Source organism: Aulonocara stuartgranti (genome assembly GCF_965226115.1).
Source record: "Aulonocara stuartgranti genome assembly, chromosome: 8".
In the NCBI taxonomy this organism is placed as follows: Eukaryota; Metazoa; Chordata; class Actinopteri; order Cichliformes; family Cichlidae; genus Aulonocara; species Aulonocara stuartgranti.
In genome coordinates, this window is record NC_138959.1 from 9781793 (window position 1) to 9804853 (window position 23061).

Here is a 23061-nt window from a genome sequence, read left to right on the forward strand (position 1 = left end):
ACAACTGAGTACAACCCATAGTTGCACGGTGATGAAGTGAAGCATTTGTACCACATGTGATTTATGATACATCAGCTGAATTATAATTCAGAATGAATGCAAACATAGATCAGGAGGCATCTGCTTCCACGTATAAGCTATGACTTACATTAATTATTTATTATATACACTGTCTTATATAGGCAGTGTTTGTTTTGTGAGCACTTTACAAGCACTTTGGTTGCTGTATTGAAATGAGCTCTCGAAGTAAACTTAATCAGACTATCTGCCGACTCAACGTTGAGAGTGACGTGTAAAATCCAGGCTGATTTTGTTTACACCGACAAGCCAAAACCCAAAGCCATCACTTCTTGATATGCTGTCTGTCCTTCAAGTGCTCTGATCCAGTGAGGCATGGACTTCTAAAGGTGCCCTGGAGTTTTCTGGCACCAAAACAAAGATCCTGTAATTCCTGTAAGCTTCGGGCAGGCCTTGTTTGTCCATGCTTGGACCAACTTTATCCATCTGCAGCCTGCAAGACTGCAGGACGCACACAAGTAATGCAGTAATGCCTACTACAGGACGCTTCAAACGCTTGTTACTTAAGGTGAGGATTAGGCGTCCTGGTGCGCTGGCACAACTCGCACGCTTTGGTTCCAAGTTACGTCCCGCACGTGCTTTTCATACTAGGTTCAACCACAGTTAGTAGCCTAGGTAGATGAAGAGCAGATGCCCATTTCCTTAATCCTTAATTAGCCTTCTGCTTCTATTATTCACAAGTGTTTTATTTTTTTATACCTCTTTGCTTCTTTTTCACACCTTTTCTCATTGTCTCTGTTTTAAAGAGTCTTTCATATTTTTTTAATGTTTCTCTGTTTTGAATATCTTGTGATTTTCTCCCTTGTTTTTAATACACTACCTCACCAAAAAAACAAAAAGGTCACCATGTGGATTTACTAAGCAAATAGGTAAGAGTCTTCTACTAGATAATTACTGCAGTGAGTAATAGGCTTCAGGTCTGCAACAGTGAGTAACTTCTTCTTTCTCCAAATCGGAAGACATCTCCTCTGGTCCTGGAAAAGATGCTTCTTCGTTTCAGAAGGGTCAAGTTACTGCATCAAGCAAAGAACACAATAAAGAAGACTGCTGAAACCTCTAAAATTAGGTTAAGAAGTGCCAAAGGCATTACTGACAACCCGGAAGGATAGTGGTGAAACATCATCTTTGAGGAAGAAATGTAATCAGGAAGTAATCTTGAATAACTGCGATTGGACACCCCTTTAACATTTGCTGAACTCGAGCGCTAAAAGGAAAGGGAAATAAGAGCATTTCAACAAAGTGAGGAGAGCTTAATGGATCGGTGCCAAACGGCTGTGCCCGCCTAACAAAACCGCTTATCAATAAAGCAAATCAGAAAAAAGGCTTCGGTTTGCTGGGAAGCAAAGAGATTGGAAAAAGTGGAAAAAGGTGACATGGTCAGAGGAATCTGGATGTTTAATCTGTTTTCCAGAGCGATCAGTATATCTGAGTAAGAGGAGAGGTGGACGAAGCGATGAAGCCTGTGGGAGCAGTGTTATGACCTGGGTTTGTGTCAGCCGGTCAGGTTGAGCAATGTTATGCACCTGAAAACATCGGGTCAGCTGACTACCTGATTAGACTGAATCATTTTTCATCAACTGATTTTTTTCTCCTCGACGGCGCAGCCGCGTTCCAAGATTGCAACGACAGGAATCGTTAGGCTGAAACTGTGAAAGAGTCCGGAAAATCTACATGTTGGAGCAGACTTCATACAGCGGCCCCGACTCTCACATCTCCAAGAGAGGGAGCTCTGGGCTGAACAACTGATGCATATCTGAATGAAAATAAATGAAGTGACATTGCACAAGCTTTTCAAAACGATGCAACAATGCAACAAAGTTAAAGGTGGTCCAATGAAATGTAAGAGTCCTCCCACTGCGCCAGACAATGGGAAACTGGCTTGGCTCGTTACTCAGACTGGGTCGTCTGGCTTTGTCAATTTTGCTCAGATTCATCCTGTTCAATCACAGACTGCAATAGGTGTAAGATCATCAATATGAGTCACTCCAGTGAGTGGTCATAATGTTTTAGCTCATCGGTGTATTATAAAATGCAAGAGGGGGTTTACAGTGATAAAATTATGAATGGAACAATATTATATGATCTGTTTTTGGTCTCTAGCAGCTGGTGATTGAAACAAATGGCTCTTTATCTGCTCAGAGCCCCAATATATTTACCAGCTATTCTCTAACCTACCATCTGGTGTTGGGCAGGTAATCTGCAGTAACTATACAAAGGTTTTACAGTGACCTGCTGCTGGACATTGTATCAACATGGTACCAATTAATCCTGCAACCCATAAATAGAAAACAATAAGCAGAAAAATCTAAACTGCATACAAAACATTACATTTAAATTATAAATAAAAGCAGGTGCCTGAATCTAATGCAATGCACATGAGCGTCAGTCTATTCTGCTCCCCTGATATTATTCACTTCCCCTGATAATTCAGGTGTTATGAATAATGGGAACCCCGTGAACTGGTTGTTGATTTAAAAATAAAAACAGTTTAATTATAAACATAATGAGGAACAAACAAATAAACATCCCCCTCGCACGCCTCCTCCGAGCTCTCCCACCTTGCCGAAGCTGCCTTTGCCGAGAACCTTGATGAAGTTGAAATCCTTCAGGCTCCTCCTCTGGCTCTCTCCGTTCTGCCTGGCTGCCGAGGAGGACGAGGAAGAGGAGGTGGTGGAGGAGGAAGAGGAGGAAGAGTGCTGAGGTCCCTGCTGGTTGAGCGACAGCGCGTCCTGCAGGCGATCCAACTCTGCCAAGTCTGTGGGTGTCATCGGAAAAGCAGATCAGACATCAGCAAAAACAGGCTGGCTGACTTTTCTCTTTTTTCCTGTCAGCATTCAACTCAATTATACGGAAATAAGAGCTGTTTAGAAGCATTACACATTTGTTACTGATTGCTTTTCAATAAACTTTGAAAAAAACAAAACAAAACATGATCACATCCTCTGTTAAAACCTGGAATGATTCACTCCCCGGACCAGGGCGATTAAATAACAGCAGCGAGCGGCGCCGTTGTCATCGGCGTTTGGCTCGACGAGAACAAAAAAAAAAAATGGGACGACTTCCACAAAGAGAAAGTTAACTTTTTTATTTCTCAGCTTGCAAAGTGTGATAATGCGATGACTAACTGTGACAACCAAATGGTGGTGGGCGGTGGAGGGATAATTCAATTTTAGCTTGTTTTTAGAAAAAAGAAGAGAGAAAGAAAAAAACAATAACATTTAACTTATTTTTTAAAAACAGCAACAATATTATCGCTGAAATCGAATGACTACCCCTCACTGGTAGAATTACACATTAAACCGCCCCCCGCCGTACCCATCTCGAAGCGGGCTTTTAGACGTCTTTTTGTTGATGTTGCGTATGTGGTTTTTTTGGTGTGTGTGTGTGTGTGTCGTGTTACCCTGTTGTGAGGGGGAGGTGGGGACAGCTGGCTGGCTGAAGCTGTTCTCCTCAGTCTGAGAGTGCTCAGGAGGAGACTGGGGAGGGTCCTGCCCTGGAGTCAACTGAAGAAAGAGAGAAACACAGAGAGAGTCAACATGGCCGTGCCTTTGGGCTGTCCTCTAAAAATCTGTTTCCTGAATCACGAGTCACGGAGGTGAATCCAAGTTTCTCAGTTGAAAATCGGAGCTTTAAAGCTGCTTTTTACACGTCCAACGCAGGCCTGAACTTTTAAAGGCATTACTAAACACGGGAGCACGTGAGAATACAAATGCGCAACGCAGTCGCTCCCACACAAAGTCTGTGTGATGTCTGATTGACCCAGTGTAAGAATAAAGCAGGTAATAGCTCGGTGAATTCACAGCGAGCGAGTGGGCGTCATGTGTCCTGCCTCCTGTGTGCGCTCCCTAACCCAAACCACGCAGAGTATTTACAGGAGTGAGAACCCATCTGAAACCGACTCCTGCCGTTGTGTGCCGCGTGCGAGTGAGGACATCTTTGAACAACGTCCCGAACTGATACTCCAGAGTCTGAAAACAGCTTGTGCTTTTCATCCAACAGTAACAGAAATACATTCAGTTTGAAATGCGTAGTTGGACAAATAGATGGACACCCTTTGAGACGCCTTAGGAGTAAAATGCAAAGATGTGCACCACACAATGATGAAAAACAGACGGTTAGCTTAGCTGAGCTTCCCACAAACACTAGAAAAAAAGAAGGAACCAGTAAGCTCCTTAATTAATGAAGCTCCTTAATTAGCACATTATACGTGTGACTCCACAGGTTAACCTGCCGGCCTCAGGGAAGGTGCTACAGCCTGGGAAAAGTCCCAAATGCATTTTCTGTGCACATCTGAGGTGCTGGAGTTTATTTCCTCGGGTAGAACTCGAGCTCACCACCTGTACATACATGACAACGGTATTTCTCTCTATAAGGACTGAAACAAGTCTTTTCCCATATTATCTTCCTATTTCTCTTGCATTAACAAGGTGAGTTTTATGGAAACTGGACAAGTGGAGGACAACTTATGTGGTAGGCCTAAAGAAAATGCAGCAGATGAGCAGTATTTAGAAGTCACGTCCTTAAGAGAAAATCTAGTAAAGACCTGACACGGGCGGCTTGTTACCTTCCTCCTGCGCTGCGCAGTGTTGGAGATCTTGTCAGGTGTGACTCCCAGGTCAGACAGGACCTTGGCGATTCCTCGGGCGTCCACGCCGCAGTTAGGAGCTACATTGGTCTCGCACCGCCTGTGCACATTCATCTTACACACTGTAAAAAAAAGAAAGAAAGAAAATGTGAAATTTAAACACATAAACCATGTCTCCTGCTACTACAACCTAAGTGCTCATTAAAGGCATTTTACTTTAAAAATCCAGAAATGAGTCTGCAAACTAAAAATGTATATTCTTTAAAATACATTTAGTATAAAACATGAGTTAAGACCAAGGAAGCCATTTTTGCATGACAAAAAACAAGTGCAAGTGGTGGACTTTACTTGGGGATACTTCTGAAAATTAGATTAAAAAGAAATTCTATGTGAGTATGTAGAGTCTATAGCAAAAGCCTAACACTATTTTTACCAGAAATGTAATTAATCATGGGGGAAAAGCAATCATTTTTCATTCGTTATCATGTTTTAACAGATGTAATGAAAACGCTGTTCCTCGTGGCATCCCTGTTTACATCATGTGGCTTCAACATGCAAATATGAGCACCTGGGCTGCCATGATGTTTCCCCGTGGGCTCTCATGTGAATTCCCCACTGCTCATAAACTCACCTTTGCACTGCAGGCCCTGCCTCATGAGGCCCCACAGCAGGGAGCCGCAGTGGTCACAGAAAGTGGGGACCTTGTAGTTGTGGATACTGAACTTATGGGGCATATTAACACTGAACCGCTGTGAGCCCACCTGCAGAGGGAGACACACACAGAAGAACACACAGACACACACACGGGGGCATTAACGAGAGGTCAGGGTGGCATTATCAGAGGAGCGTTCTGACACACATTGCTTTAAGCAACAGATTTGTTCATCAGTGGCCTGAATGTTGAGCGTCTCTGTCCATATTCAGTATTTCTTTCATGATTCCTACTCTCTGAAACTGTGAGGATCAGCATTTAAAATAACAATACAATCAAGTTTAATTGAAAAAGAGGTAAAATAATGCTAATAAAGTCAAATCAAAGTGAGTTTTGGCGTATGTGTATTCTCACTGTAGCAAAAGTATTAAAAGATCATTTGTATTTCTATTGTTGGGGTTAAATTATGGAACAATGCTAACATAACCATTTAAACCTGTTTAATTTTCCTGGAAACAACAGCACAGGCAGCGCACAAAGTTCAACCAACTAGTATTAGCCACAGTGCACACCGCTTTCTATGCATAAGGGCCACAAGACTACTTGGTATATCTTTATATGTGCTCTTCTCACTGTCTAAGTTATGATTTCTGAATAAAAAACAATTAATAAACTTCAGTTGAGCCTTTAGTTAGCAAATAATGAACTGAGGTCCACTAAAAATCCTCTCATTCCTGCAAAGTCTCCGTGCAGCTGAGTGTTTGCAGACGTGTGTACCTCCTCAGGTGTGTCTTCCTGCTTCTTCATGCCGGCACACTTGGTGATGATCAGCTCATGGCAGCGTTTGTGGACAACACACGTGCACACTAAAAGGCATTCACACACAACCTTGGTCAAATAAACATATTTTCATTTTGAACAACAGATGTGTGAGAGGCAGAGGGACATCAGCTTCATCTCAAAGTGTGCTAATCTGATTTTTCCAGCTGCAAACAAACAGCAAGCTATAAGAAAGCCTTATCTGTTCTTATCATATCTCAGATCATATTTACACAAAATTAAGTATGAACTGGGAGGCAAGTGTAGTTCAACAAAGCACTGCAATGCAGCCGCACACTTCTTCATGCCACTGCCGACCAATCCTGAAAGATCTGGTTGACCCGCTCTGAATATCAATATGAAAAGGCTAACTAACTAAAATCACAAATAATTACAGTCTACAACAGAATGTTGGTGAGTGAGCATTACCACTGACAGCCACACATCCTCTGCACGGCTCTTCATTAATGAGAAAGACCTAATTAGGCCTACAAATCTAACACGAAAAAGACTTCGAAGAGTAGCTGAATAATGATTATTTAACAATATATTCCTTAACTTGTGTATATCTATCTATCCATATCTGTGCAGGTACTATTAGCCTGCTGACTGAGCTGCTTCCTAACTTAGCCGTAAGGGATTTTAATCGTGGGAGTTACATTTTCTCGGTTAAATGAATGAATGAAGGTTAAATGAATAAAAAGCACAAACGAAAGAATTTTCATAGGCAGCACAACTCACTAGGAGACATTAACAATGGATAATTCAGCAAAAAACAGAATTAGTTTCCATTTGTCTTTGTTAATATCCATTACTTTCATATTCACAAGCAACGATTAGTCTACACAGACTGTGCAGTATAAGCAACACGTCAACAGGAGCACATGAGCAGCTTCCGTTCCCTTCCTCTATCTTTACAGGATGCACTCAGGTGTACTGTTGTAGTGTCACAAAACAAAACAAAAACAACCCACATGAAACATAAAAAATATGCTTCGGTTCGAGTGAAATTCGAGCCCATATGCATCAATGAAAACTGCATAGCTCAACCACCTGCTGCGCAGAGAATCATTTTGACACCTAAACACCATTCTGTTATCAAAACATCTTTATTATGGTTGCATATTTAAACCAGGGGAAAGAAGAAATGCACCGCGTTTAACCACAGACAGCTGTGTTGATAGAGGCATGCTGTTTAAACTACAGGTGAGACAATAAAATATGATCCAGGAAGTCCAGTTGGCGTACCAGATGAATGGATTTAAGGCTTATTTATCAAAGGCCAAATTACTTCAGCACAGGCCTCGGTAGGGTTGCAGATGGAGGGGCTGAACTGTTGAACTCATTCTTCATTCTTCATTAATGACTCAGTTAAGTAATGTTTTGACTGTTAGTTGCTCCCATCTGACCAAATTCTCATTGGTTGAACGACCGACAGTATAAGTAATACGAATATGGTGAATATCATTCGAGTTTTAAAATAAAACTGGGTTAAAATGATGCGAAATGCTGAAAATATACACAAGTATTTAATGTTTAATGTATAAGCCTGGCAGGAAGAGTACTCACAGACTCTGAGGATTTTTAAAACTCTTTAAAGTTGCCACAAATGTGAGGTTAACAGCAGGTAAACTGCATTCGCATTAAAGCAAAGGTAAGAGAGGCACAACTTTTGCTGGCTGCACAGTTTCAACCACTCCACCTTCACCTTTTCCACCGCTAAGCTGCATAACATCTTCCACCCGCACCTCCACAGGCTGCATTATGAAGTGAAGTAATGAAGTACCCTAAAGAGTCTGTTAAATAACACTACGAGTTCAAGCTGAATTTTTAGGATATTTGCAAGCACAGAGAAGAAAAAAAAAGCCTGTGCATGTAATTTTTAATATTATAATATTATGCTTCATTTTGTTTTCTGCTCGTGTAATGCTGTAAATGCGTGGCTCTGGGGTGATGGCGTGGGACCAAATCACAGTTGTCACTCAGCAACATGTAATCCCTCTTGTGTTCTCATGCTTGAATAATAAATGATACGCAATGTTACTTCAGAAATTGGAGTCTGCCGGAGAAAAGTACTCACCCTGACACTGGTATCCCTGCTTCCCCAGCACGCCCCTATCAGATCACACACAGAGGAGTCAACATTTCAGCAGCATCACAGCAAGCAAAAGGGGTCAGATACATGCGATAGATGTTTCACCCACCAGATGAAATCTCTGCAGTGTGAGCAGTAGGTCGGCTGTCTAAGATAGGTGGCCATGAACTTGTGTCCATTGACTTGATGGACGCGCCTACGGACGGCGCCCTGTCGCCGGCGAGGGCCGATCCTCTCGCGAAACACGCGCTCCTCATTCTCGTTGGTTCCTGAAGCTGCAGAGGAAAGGAAAAACAGTCAAGGTTATGATGGTTAGCAAACAGCGATGCGCTGCAGAGCACTGATTTGGACTGTCGCCTCACAGCCTGTGTGGGTTCTCTCACCTACTTCCTCCCACAGTCCTAAGACATGCATGTTAGGTTAACTGGTGATTTTGAAATGGCCATAGGTGTGGATGGAAGCTAGATAAGGCTCTTAAGTGCTGAGAATAAAACGTCGTGTGAAAATGTGGGAAAAGGCAAACAGTTCTTGTGATGTCATGGCGTGATCATTATGATCAGACTAGAAACTTACTATACAAAGACCAGTCCTTTCCATATAACTAGTTTAAAACAATTATAGAAAATGTCTTTAGCTCTTTAGTTTAAGTCTTTTTCAATTTTGTCAACAGAGCAGGCACTAGAGGGATTTTGTGTGCTATGTTTACTTATGTCCACATGACTTAATCAGCCAATTTCCAGTGTTTTCCACCATGACCAGTGACCAGCCGGTCAGCCTTCCATATGACTGATTGTGAGTTGGCCAATTTCGTGCATGTGGAACACACACACACCGGCACAGGTAAGTAAACGGTGTGAAAATGTGTACAACAGCAAACCTAGTGAGACTCTTAATCGTTTTAAAGAAGCTAACAAAGGTGGCTAAAGCTAACCAGCGCTCAGAGTGAGCTACCAGCCGTGAGCCTCGGTATGAGCAACTAATCAAAGCAGGAAAATTAAGGGGATGAGGAAAAAAGAGGAACTTATAAATTTATATTGTTATCTGGTTCATTTATAAACATACTGGAAAATTATAATAGTACCTGAATTTTGTTTTGTTATATAAATCTGCTGCAGCTGATTTTGTTTGTGAAAAAAAATATGAAACTAAAAGAAAACATAATGCTACAATAACTCTAGTCACAAGTACATGAGCAACATGTACTCTTAATGATGCAACAGTCTGATGTTAAAGAGCTGGATCAGCGACAACGTGCCAATCTATTCAGTGTTTTCCTGTGTATACCGTCCACAGGTCAGCAGCAGGTAGCAGCAGAGCTCGTAGGAAGTTAACAGCAAAGGGTTGGCAGTTTGGAGCGTTTTCCACGCTCGCTATGTCAACAGCTTGTCTTTGTTTGTTTATAAACCATTTAACTTAACTGCAAACTGTGAGTCAAGTGAGTCGACATGACTGAGAAGCGCTGACGCGACATTGTTTTTGTTTCTCTTTCTCGCTCGTTCACTTTCGCCGGTTATGTTCGGTCAGAGACACATTACACAAAGCAGAAACTACAAGCAGGCTGGTCCAGTGTAACACCTGCTGGAAACCTTTCAGTGCATTTATGATAACCTAACATCCCGGCATGTTCAAATTATTATTTAACTTTGGTTGTCTCTTGTCAGGTCCACGTGCGACGTGTGCAGGAGCAGGAAAAACAGCAAGCAGGAGCTTAATGACTCCTACACTGAGCTGAAAAGAGACTAGTGTGAGTAAATTAGATGAATGCAATTTTTTTTATTGTTTAATTTGTTTGTTTTGGGCCTGTTGTTATATGCATATGTATTTATTTGTTAGGAAAACAAAGTAGCCTGACATTGTGTTACAGATCAAGAATTATTCCCAGTATTTTCCTCACAGATATGAACACAGTTTATTGATTCAGCGCTGGTATCAGGTCATCGCCAGCAGACTGCTGTAGTGAAGGTATCGGTATCATACTCGAAGTAGAAAAAGTTGGCCTCACAGTTAAATGTGCAAAAAACTGTCTTGAGTTTTATGGTTTTCTGAGTCAGTCTTGGCTCAGAGTATTCACACACATCACTGAGCTGCTTCGATTGTACAAATAAGGATCATTTGCATCGTGTTGCCGAGGACGTTTAATCATTCAGCGGCCTCTCATCTTCCTCTGTCACCCCCCCACCCCTTCTTTCTCACACAACACCCCACACCTACCAGCGGCCTATGCATACGTACGTGTGCGGGCTATTTATACTTTCATGTGTGGGCACTAAAACGAAGGATAGCATATTAAAATACTCCTCCTCAGCCAGTGCCATCCAATCAGTTGTTCACTTCCTCTCTGCATCTCCCCTGGAAGATAAATGCTTTCCGAGGGCAACCTTAAGACAAGAGAACCACCTCCACTCTCCCTCCCACACGCGCTCCTTCTCTCCGCGCTCCTGTCCTAGTTTGCCTTTCTTTTCACTCGCCCAGCATCTCTCTCCAGGGTGCGTTATAGATGTGGTTACCGCTGAGCCTCTCCAGAGTTCGATTACAGACAGGCTGTCTAGGGACTCTGTGTATGTGTGTGTAAGTGTGAGTTTTTGTGTGTAACTGTGTGTGTGTGAGATGCTGGTGTTGGTCAGGGTGGCAGCTAAACAGGCCATTACTGGGATCACTTTGTTTTACATAATACATCATCCATCTGTCTAGGACACACAAAGTCACACACAAAGTCACACACACACACACACACACACACACACACACACACACACACACACACACACACACACAAGCATGTTAACAAGAAGAGTTGAGGAGGCATAACAACAGGTAAGAGTTATCACCGTAGAGACAAGCGTACTCTGGACAAGCCGGGTGGTCACCCAATAAATGTACACGTCACCACACACACATACACAAATGCACAGACACACACATGCACAGGCAAGCAGGCGATTCGCTTTTGAAGAAGGATCCGAAAGCATGAAATCGTATCTAAATATAAATTTAAATTAAATTAAGAACAAAACAAAAAAATTAAGCTGCATTTCCGGAAAAGAAGAAATAGCCGTGGAGACGGTCCCTCTAATGCCGAAGCCGTTTATCGATATGTTTGTGGAAGTAAAGCTGAGCTGCTCAGAGAAAATGAAGTGAAAGCACTGAAAAAAAAAATGAAAGCGACACTTTGAACATCTTAAATAAATTTGCAGATTAGTGGGCGATGCACCACATCGCTTTCTTTTGTGGTATTTAACAAATGTCAGCAGTTTCATTAAAATACTGAGGAATTTTAAACCCATTCCCCTGCAATTACTGCTTAATTGCTGGCATCGTGGAAAGACACACCAGAAACCTCAATGTGCATGCTTTCACCCCCCAAAAAAACATTGATGTCAGGTGTGTCAGCTTCTTTTTAAATCCTAAATTAGACTGTAGACTCATGTGTGTAAACCTTTTTCTGTTATTGTATTAATTTAGTGTTATTACTACTATATTACTGTTACTCATATAGTAATTGATATTAATGATATGCTGATCTGTCTATCCACCTCTTGTGAATAAGGAAGCAGTTAAAGGAAGCTTCTTTTTCCCTCATAGTATCGAGCTTGAAACTCTAGCATCGCGCCACCGTACTCGTTATACCTCCCAACATGCAGCAGGTCTTCAGTGACCTGGTTAGGGTAAGGTTGCACACACGATGGGTCACATACTAGTCGGTGTTACCTTTGAAACCACCTCTCTGCACTTCTTCAGTTACAAGAATTACATTTGCCAAAGAAGGGAAATTTCCATCTGAATCTTTGGTTAACCATAACCTGGTCATCACCGGCTCGCTGGATGTGAAGTGCCTGAATTAGCAATTGGACAGAAACCAGATCAAATTCAACAAATTTAACTGCAAAGTTCAAATTTGCTTATATTCTATTAACACAAATGGAAAGTGCAACACGGCATCGTAGACCTTTAAATGTCTGGTGTTTCTCCTCTTAATGTAATGAATTTAAAATATTTCACATTGATATATATGCTTATATATTTTAGTATATCTAATCTTCCCTTGACTACCAAAATGCAGCTAAACGTTTACACTAAAAAGTACTCAAAACAGAAAGAGAAAGGAAAGCCTGTGACTCTGAAGTTTTCTAGGAAAACAGGAAGGACTTCGGGTTTGGAGTTTGGTTTGTTTTACATTTCAAAGGAGGGAACTGGCAAGGATGCACACAGAGAAAAGGTTTTCTATCCAAAATACCTGGAACTTCTTCTCTCAGAAATCCTTTTCATAGTGCTGTTTGTCTGATTTCTGCTCTCTGCTTATAAAACATCTGCTCTTCCACCAAAGGAAAACCATCAGGACTGTGATTAAAAAGATATGTAACAAGTTTTTATTTATTTAAAATGTGATCTATTTTACACAATACTGAAATACATTTGTGTTTAACAAATGGGCCAGAATATCAGGAAAATACATAAAAATCTGTTAACCAATGTTGAGTCTTAAATATTTATGGAACAACAGGACTTCTGTGTGTGAGGTCGCCGCCCACATCCTGCCACAGCCTTGCCACTCTGGTGAAGGCTCACGAAGATGCAGATGCCTCCTCTAAGTTCCTCCTATTATCAACATATCACTGAGTTAGCACTGAATTTGTTTGCCCTCAAATCTACTATATATCAATATCAGAAGTTAATAAGCATGTTTGTGTATGTTTTTGTGTGTTAAAGCCCTGACTTCAGTTTAGGAGACGAAGCCTGAGGTGAGGAAATAGTGCAGGGGGAGGCATAATGAGAAAGAGATCATTAAATTATACATGTAAAAATGCTAACTAATAGAATTTGAAAAAGCTATTTCTGATCTTTACATTAACGGTAAGTTATAAGGCCTATTACACATGTGGCCGGTCTCTAGTCACATAGATAAAGTGCAATTAGGCGGAACAGCGATGTCCACCTTGGCCACTGTATTCAAGATGGCGGGCAACATGGTGGCCTCCACATCTATTTTTAATGGATTAACACTTAAGTTTAATTAAAATGCATCAGTGTTGTATCAGGCTGTTTTAGTTGATTCATTATGGGAACGTCCATGAATAATAAGCTCATGTGCTCTTTCCCATCCAGTACACACAGCATCGATGCTTACTGGTCTTAAAAGTACTTGCGACTGCCTTTGTTACCCCTCAGGTTTCTAGTCGGCACACCTATGGTACCAATTTGAAAATCCAACATCACCTCATTCAAGAGTTATCACCTTCATAAGATTTTCAAAAAACTTGACCTCTGATCTCTGACCTTGAGGTTAAGGTCACCAGCATTCAAACCCGTCCGAGGTTTTTAGTAGACACATACCCCCATCAGCCTTTTTTTTTTTGACTGAACTAAACTAAATCTTACTGCAGAGAACAGACAGAAATTCAAAATAACACTAGATTTTATTGAAAAACCTAAAGTAGAAAAAGTCTTTATAGAGTTGAGGAAAATTATTTGTATTATTTCTTCATTGCACTGAAAATGTTCTGTTAACTATCTGATTAATTTGGATAAACAAAGGCTGCACTGAAAAACAATAAGCCTTTCTTGGAAAAAGTTTAGCCTGAAATTCTCCTGTTGTAGATGCAAGTACGCAATTACCACGAAGGTTATGACTTAAGCTTTAAAGGAAATCGGCTTTATTTGACAAAATGGCGCTGGGGTGGGGTGGTGGAGGGACTCAAAAAGGAAGACAATCTGCTGAAGAACATGAAAGCAGCGATCGAGAAATACCGATGGAGAGTCTACAGATGGACAGATTAGGTCAGATTATTGTTATTTGCTTCCTGAGAACAACAGATGCAGGAGGATGGAGAGGAGAGACGAGAATTAAAGAGGAAGAAAAAAAAAGGAGAGGAACACATCCTTCCAGCCTCCGAAGCTGCAGAGAACAGATTGCAGCAAGGGGAAAAAAATAAATCTGCTAAAAATACCACCTCATCCTCTATTTCTCACCCTCCATCTCTCCATCCCTCCTATCAGGACGCACACACACACACACACCATTTGTTTTTATCAGCATACATTAGCTCGAGCACTCAAGCCAGCTGAACTCAGGAAGTTCAGGAGTGGGAGGAGAGTGGGTCGTGAGGTCACAGCCGAGTGTCCAATCGTCGATGAGGAGGGCTTGACATGGACGCCTGAGACTGTGCATGTGTGTGAGTGTGCGCGTGTGTTTGTATGTAATCTGTGGCTCAATCTCACCTACTATTTTAAGAATCCACTCCCTCTATCTCCACTCTCTACTGCTCTCTGCGTTACACCGCTGCACCCTCCCCTGCTCAGGCTATCCCACCACCCTCACACAAGCGCGCTCGCAGACGGATATATACATGCACAATTTCACCGGAGGGCACAGAGCTGCTTCTATTTATAACCAGGTGCGAGGATACACAGGTGCAGGTGAAAATCACTCTTATCAGGCAGCATGTGAGTGAGAGAATGTGTGCGGAGAGACCGACTCGATAAAGATCTTCTAGATGTTTCCGTGTTTAATCGACGTAAACAAACAGAGGAGACGGGAAAACGGAGAAGGAGAGAGAAGGGTCTGTGAGCTCTTAAGCTTTCTAGGAAAACAGGAAGGGCTTTGGATTCAGTTTTTTTCTTACATTTCAAAGCAAGGAACTGGCAAGGATGCACACAGAGAAAAGACGATTTTTTTCTTTACAAAATACCTGGAACGTCTCTCAGAAACTCTTTTCACACAGCTGTTTGTCTGATTTCCACTCAAGGTTTTTCCTGCTAATAGAAAATCATCAGAACTTTCATTAAAAACCACAAAAATTAGCAAGTTATAATTTAAAATGTGAGTTATTTTATTGAACATTGAGCCCTGCCACTCCGGTGAAGGCCGATAAAGATTATATTTAATTCTCTGTGCAGATTTTCTTAGAAAACACGTAGCAGCATCGGTTCACCGAAGACTTTATATAAATGGTGTGCAAAATCCCAATGAGAAGCCTGAAGACAGTGATTTCGAAGTTGCACTCCTGGTGTTTTGCACCAACTCATTCTTTCCGTTTGTATCCGGGGGAAAAGGTGCACAAATATGCAAATTCCTCCCAGGTGACTTGAAATGACTGGAGGTGGCGACTGAGTATTATTACCCTTCTTTCTTCCTCAAGACAATGACTTACTCTAATGTTTTAGGTCTCCATGGCGATGACGTTAATGCTAGGGCTGCCACGATTAGTCGACTAGTCACGATTACGTAGACTATCAGAATCGTCGACGACTGATTTAACAGTCGATGCGTCGTTTGAAGCTTTGTAAGATCACAAAAGACGCAGGAATAAGTAGTAGGATTTAAGAGTGTAATAACGGACTGAAACAGAAGATGGCAGCACTGCATGTACAAGGATGCCAGCAGCCGTTAAACCCCGAAGAAGGAGAAGTAGCTCTGTCCCACAATTCATAGCGCAGCCCAGCTCAGTTTCCAACAATGGCGGAAGCTAGTTAGTTTTACTATTATTATTCTTTCTGGGTCACAAAATAAACGTTTAACATATTTTCAGGCGAGAATGTAGCTGTGTAAACCTCAAATATCTGCTCAGTTTATCAAGACACCACATATTTTCAAAAGCGCTCCAACGTTTTCAGAGACGTCTGTTACCCACTAGCTCGATAGCTAGCCAGGGGCAAGGCTCACTAGGGCCCGTGAGACTCCCAGCAAATCGTTTTCAAACCCACCGCTGTCTTTCGCTACTCAGGTTAAACATATATAAGTCACTTAGATAACTTAAAAATGTTATTGTTTGGCTTTTTGTAGTATTTTATTTGTTCCTGAGTAAATCGGTTTGGCTGAGATTAAAGTTATAGTTTTTACACAGCTGAATAAACGTCAAGCAGACAGCTGATTATCAGAAGTGTGAGATGCTCGAGAATATACTCCGGTGTCCTGTTATATTTTAGATAGCAAGGAGTTTATTGAACTTCACCGAAACAATCTGCAAATTTCATTAAAATTTAATAAACTATCATCTTGTCTTTATTTTTAGTTAGCACATATCTTAAACACTTAAAGCTGTAAGCTAATGATAGTTATGTAAGAGCAGATGCTGCTGGTGCAATAAGCTGTACGCTGTACGTCCAATGGATGCACGATCTGATTAGTCGACTAATCGCAAAAATAATCGGTGACTAGTCAACTATCAAAATAATCGTTTGTGGCAGCCCTAGTTAATACATTTGGTTGTTTTCGTATTTAATGTCAAGTACACTAGTGTATTTGTTTCCAGTGTGCATTATATGTGTGCTGAGTGGCAAATCTGTCCATGATACTGTCTATTTCCTGATTTCGTCAATTAGCTAAAAAGCATTTCTAAATTTTATTTATTTATATATTTTCATTGTCTTCAACTTTCTTCTGCTGCGTGGTTAAAAATGGTGTTCCTCCTGATATAACGTAACACTGAGTCCTAGAACCAAGAAATTCTGGCTTTTTTGTAACCGCTGCAAATCCCTTGAGATCCCCGGCTAAATATAGATCCCTTTAAGCCGGAGCAGCTTGATTATAATTTATAAATATTCAGTATTCACACTTAAGTCCTAATATTTTGCTAAAATAACATAAAATGTCATGATAAAACCCAATTTCAGCCCAAAGATTGTTAAGTAATGGTATAGACTATTAAATGCCAGAGTCAGTCAGTGAGATTCTGGGCTACCCGAGAGCTATCTAAATATCTACATGCTGCATTTTGAATTATTAATAAAACTGTGTCTCTTTTCATTTGATTAACATTTTACATTCTAAAATTATGTTTACATTTGATGATGTTAATGACTAGATGAGTTAGAAAACACTCAGAAAACTGAGCACAATGTAATGGGAGAGAATAATCTTTGTGATGTTGCATGTATATACAACAGCTATTAAAAACATGAATCAGTCCTTTGGTAATCAAACTGTATTTTATGCTTCAAGGCTAGAAAAGAAGAACAACGCTATACTAACTTGCTTGCATCATATGATAGCATGTTAGGTGTAATGATACAAGGCAGTGCCATAAAAACAGAAGAAACTGCTCAAATCCAAGTCTGAGGTTTCAGTATTGCTTAATCTGAAACTCCCGTGACCAAGTTTGGTTTGTAGGGTTGTCAACCAGCCATCATCATATCTCTGAACCTCTGAGTTACCTCACGGCCGGCCCTCTGTCCCTTCTATAAGCAGTCTAAGACCATGGCGTGTCGTTTTCTCATTCAGCATTTGAGTCGCTCGGTACTTTAAGTGCTGATGTAGCAAAGATAAGATTACAGGTGCAATTCCAGCTTGTAAGTACAATTTCAGCCCAGTTATGTACCATTTCTTTTGGACATCTAATCAACGGAAAATCGCTCAGTGTGCTGACGTGCTTATTTACACGGTCGCCAGTCACAGAGCAACATTATCATTTATTTTGAGTTGTGTGTCTTCGCACCTGGCAGATGTGAGTGCAACATTCACTCAAAACCCCTAAGGGAAATATCTTTCTGTTTACCTGCTAAAATATCCACGATGTTTACCAGCTACTCACACGGGTAGAGGGTTTTTAGAGCTTTTTACGCACACACACACAAAAAAAAGAAACACCCGCCCGCTGCAGCTGAAAACAATGCTGTTAAAACAGCAAGCTGAGTGCTAGAAAGCTAAACAATGAGCTGATGATGAAATAAAATTGATGACTGATTTATTATTAATATGTTGCATTAATCTTTTATGATTCAGTACTTACTGATAGACCTTTTCACATATAAAATGCATTATGTGGGCGGAATTCGGGACGGCTGAACATTACACGTGTCACATTATTGCAAATTATCGGCTGCTTTCCATGCAGAAAAATATAATGAGCCCAGCCAATAACACAATTAACATTAAGGATAGATGCTTTTTATGCACACCAAAACTAAACTGGCAAGAAGCTTCAGTAATCAATAGATTCATGCAGACCTTATTCAGATGTTCCTGTTAGGGTCGTCACAGCGCATCGCCTGTTTCCATCTCTTCCTGTGCTCTGCACATTCGTCTGTCACACCATCTATCTGCATGTCCTCTCGCTCCATCCACAAACCTCATCTTTGGCCATTTTTCCTTCTGCCTGGTAGCTCCATGTTCTACACTCTTCTCCCATTTTAACAAGTATCTCTCCACCGCACAACCCAGTTCAATCTCACCTCTCTTACTTTGTCCCTGAAGTATCTGACTCCCTCTGAATCCTGTCGACTAACATCGCTACCACCTTGTAAACACTCTTTTCTTCACCTCCACACCAGTTAGCATGCTCGTGTCAAAAATTGGTCAACCGTCGGTATGCATGCAGTTCTCTCAACTCTAAGGAACATTTTAGTGGCAGCGAGCTACGGTTTTTAATCATACACCGAACCGCTTTACTGTTTTGGATCACTAGTATCACTCCCTTTGTTTCCACTGAGAAAACAAAGCTGTTTTTCACACACAGCTAAAAGCCTCTCTATGCTACCTGCTCGGGATCTAAGACCCAACATTTAGCAATACTTATAAACACCTGAACATATCAGTCATATCAGAGAGAAAAAAACAGAGCTAAATGCAGAATAAAAGAAAATATTCGATGCTATTTTAATGCTAAGGGTAAGGAAAATACTTACTGGCATGTTTGCCCTATTACACAATCATTCAGCCATGTGAGGTCTAAGTCATCGCAGGTAGTCCTACCCTTATCTTTTGGAGAAGGGCAAAACAGACAGTGAACACTGAATAGTTCTTGAGCATCAGTTACAATTAATATTTCCTGGGTTCCCTGACTGCCACTCTTAAACAAAAATATCCTGATTGCCTAAGGTTAGCGTAAAGGTGTTTACATACCAGACATTTCATGTATAATATTTACCAATTTTTCAGATGTGAATGAGAAGATCTGACCATTCAGATGACTGCATTTGGAAGCACTGTCATCAAAGTGCTTGCTCATAAGGGGGTCATTTGATTGCTGGGGTTTGCTCTGTATCATTGTGTTGTTGTCTTTACCTTATAATATAAAGCACCTTGAGGCAACTGTTGTTGTGATTTAGTGCTATATAAATAAAAGTGAGTGCCGCTGTTTTACAATGCACTCGGTGTGTAAGGGCTTTTAGGGTTGGCACTAATGTTAAGCACTATACTATACAAAACTACATTTGTATTAAAAGACGGTTATAAATTCTTCCTTTTCATGTTTGTTACTGCCAGCTTTGCACATGTGTGCGTGCATGCGTGCATATTTTTGTGCATTTCTCTCTCCCTCTTTGTATAATGGTGCTTCGTGGTGATCTTACCTTCAGTGGAGGATCCGGACAGATCAATGACCACGTACACCTTCCCTTCCGGCTCCAAGTCAATCTGTGTAGAGGAAGAAAGAAAGAAACGGAGAGTAAATCAGCAAGAAATAACACGACTGAACAGTGAGTGCGGCACGGGGGCAGTCCTCCAGCACAAACAAACACACCAGTGCACATGCAAGAGGTCATTATCTTGACTAGATTACACTCCGCCCCGACACTCCATATTATTATGGTTACACTCTTTTAGCCCCCATGTACTCCTGGTATTAAATGCAATTATGCATAAAGATTATATGTAAGCAATTATCTGCATTTTCAGATATATTGTAAACAACATATAATAAATGCAAAGGCACCACTATCTTTATTCGTCCTTCAGCTAGGTAAGTAGGTAAGTAGAGCAGCAAATTTCACACAGAAGGTGATACAGCTGTACTGGCTCAACCTTTTTTGCCTTTGGCGAGGTGAGTTTGTCTCCATCACTTTGCAGCGTTTGTGTAGAACAAAAATAAATAAATAAATAAATAAATTCAAGGACGGCATCCAGACAGCATTCACTTTTTCACTTTATAACGTGGCTGCTTTAACAACCACATTCAAGCAGGATGTAAAAGTACAGAACGCATGTTAATAGCTGGTGTAAAATGAAATAGAGCTTAGCATAATACAAAGCTTCAGCATTTCTGCTGAGGTCTTTGGGGGTGATTAGAGAATCCTTCCATCCTTCCATTTTACTCCATTTATCCAATTCAGGGGTTTTTGACATTAATCTGAAGTCAAACATGACATAAGTTTGACTTAGGTAGTGCATTTCTTATGATGCTTGTGATACTATGCATGTACTCGCTAACTCAACCAGAAAACTAAACATTCCCATCGTTGCTGAATTGTACTAAAACTAATTAATCATCTTTTACACACCTTCTTACAATTATAATTCTTTTGAGTAATTTTGAGTAACAACAAAAAAAAGTAAAATCAAAGGTTTATTTATTCAAATAATTAATCATTAAGGAGAATGCACTTGGTAAAAATTAAATGTATACCAATCAAATCAATTTAATTTGACCCTAATCTGTTAAATTTAATGTTTTACCATATGCTCATATAACAAAAATGCATGGTACTTTGGGCATAAATCTTTTTTTATCGTATTGTGTTGCACAGACATGAGTCGTTTATTTGATTTATTTATTTGATACACCCTGTTTGTGATCATGTACAATGTTTGACATCGACCATTAAATTAGGCTCAATTTTAAGTATTTTCTTATTTTTACGTTTGTTTGAATATTCTCTATAGCTCCCGTTCAACTACATATCAAATATCAGTCGACTCAGATCTCCAAAATCTGGTAAGCTTGCGTGAACCTTTCACGCTATTCCCAGTCGTGGTGCGCCCATTCATACCCAGGTGCGGCTGGATGGTAGATGAATTGGGCACACTTAGGCGCTTTACACATCAAGTATGAAAGGAATTCAGCCATCGATGAAGATGTAACCTCAACACCGCTCGTCTGTCATTCCCCTTTCCAAACACCTGTCTCATGAGAAATGTGTGTATGCGAGCAGATTTCAGCACTCACATCTGCTTCCCGAGCATGACAGATGAGGTTTGAAGACAGGCGAGACAGAAAACAGGAGCTGCAGCGGCATGAAAGGATTCTCCATTGGAAAGTTTTCTGTGTATACAAGTGTCACATGCATGTGTTCTCTAGTACAAAAATATTAATAAGAGCGTCGGCCAGTGAGAAGATGGGAGTAAAGTATTCGGTCTGGGTAAATCTAATTGAGAGGTTTGGTTGTTTTTAAGTGATTGAAACTGGATATCTTTGGTCTTTGGTCATGACTGTGTCTTCAGGAAGTGTAACGGATATGTTTTGCTATTCTCTGAGACTATCTAAAAGACAGGACAGCCATTTCCTGCCTTCTCTTCATGCCCCTCACCACGTTCCCCAGTGTGATCGGTATTCTCACACCGTCATCATTATCATCACCTTTACCACCACCTTCACTTCAACACAGTCTACAGTATCACAGCTTGATTACTGCTGACATTTGATTGTGTTTTCTTGTCAATTTTAACTCAACTGCACTGATAAACTGCACACAATCAAGATACGTACCTGCAAAATGTACTCAAGTCACATTTTTCACTGCTGTGTTTTTATAAAAGAGACTGAGATTGAGTTTTTGGACCTTTTGGAGAATTACTTAACAAATTACTGTGTCATACAGACAATCGAAGAACTTTCTGCATTCGTTTTCATGACTGAAATTCTAGTATGTTAGTACTAATTAGTAGATATGAGTGTTTCTGTGTTGCCTATGTGCTATGTGTGTATGCAGCTTGCTATCGTTACCTTTCAAGCTCGAGGCTTAAAAACACGAGGTCCTATATCTGGACGAGTGGTTGACTGGGTCCTCAGTCAACTTTGCTGATCTAAAAAATACCTCAGAAAAACCAAACTCAAAACTTTAGGAAAATAAAGGCATCAAAATAGAAAAAAAATGGGTTAAAGGCAACTCACTAGTAACGCAAATAAAGGAACAGACATTGTATGGAATACAGTCAGATTTCGTATAAACTTCAGCTTATCAATGGTTAAAAAATGAGCAGGTTGTCATCTGTGTTTGCAGCATACTGTTTGCAATGACTTGTTAGGCTAAACCAAATAGCAAGTGTCCCTTCCTGCTAAATAACACTGCTCATCCAGTGTGTGCAGCACAAGATCATTTACATACGGCGATTATTAAGCTCTAATATTAACTTCCTGCATTTTAACGTAAGGGAAATTGCTGTTATTATAGAGAGCAGCAATCAAAATGTTTATGGCTGCATAATGCAATTTAAATAAATATAGTAGAGAATTTCTTGATAGTAAAAAGCTCAGCCCAGTAAAACCTTCCTCAGCACAGAGTCCAATGAGCACCTTGGCAAAACATTCTCTTGTGTGAGTTTATGGCGAACAAATTTGCAGCACTGGCATCTTGGACAAGTCACATCGCATCCAAGTCTCATCCAAACCTTTTATTTTTAGATCACCAGCAAGCCCAATTCTGAAGGTATCTACACATTATAAATGTGGTAAGATATTAGTGTCTATTCTTATACTCAAAGATATTTAGAGTTGCCAAAACAGCGACTAGTTGATAGAGGACGTCTGGAATGAAGGCAGTATGAGATGTATGTACAGTACAGTTATAATCCATTCATCCTCTATATAAAATGAATAAATTAAAGTCAGTGTAATTAAATGAATTAATCAAAACCGCAGCTGATTAAATCACCACATCAATCATTATTTTTATTAAAAACAAAAAAAATTACATGTTATAATGAATTAAGCCAGCCATCAAAAAGGGAGGCAGTTTCAAACTTTTAAATATTAATGGGTAAGGGCGATCTGCATACGCACAGAGACTTATTCAACACCAGCCGCCCACAACACACGCAGTCACAGAGATGGGAGAAAGTGCAACAGAGCGAGCTGGAGAGGCAGACGACCCAGGAAGAGAGAGTGAGGAAGAGAGAGTGAG

The 23061-nt window shown here is 40.5% G+C and overlaps 1 protein-coding gene across 1 annotated transcript in view; it reads right to left on the reverse strand.

Annotated features, from left to right (window-relative positions):
- The window catches only part of LOC309712490 (protein kinase C epsilon type-like), a 53514-nt gene that overhangs the window by 7072 nt on the left and 23381 nt on the right, over positions 1 to 23061 (reverse strand). Inside the window, exons 2-9 of the mRNA XM_082543307.1 lie at positions 19516 to 19579; positions 8339 to 8504; positions 8215 to 8249; positions 6093 to 6181; positions 5295 to 5424; positions 4643 to 4785; positions 3479 to 3581; positions 2637 to 2833 (exon numbers count right to left, since the gene is read on the reverse strand). Coding sequence (XP_082399433.1) covers positions 2637 to 2833; positions 3479 to 3581; positions 4643 to 4785; positions 5295 to 5424; positions 6093 to 6181; positions 8215 to 8249; positions 8339 to 8504; positions 19516 to 19579 — 927 coding nt within the window. The remainder of the gene's footprint in view (positions 1 to 2636; positions 2834 to 3478; positions 3582 to 4642; positions 4786 to 5294; positions 5425 to 6092; positions 6182 to 8214; positions 8250 to 8338; positions 8505 to 19515; positions 19580 to 23061) is intronic.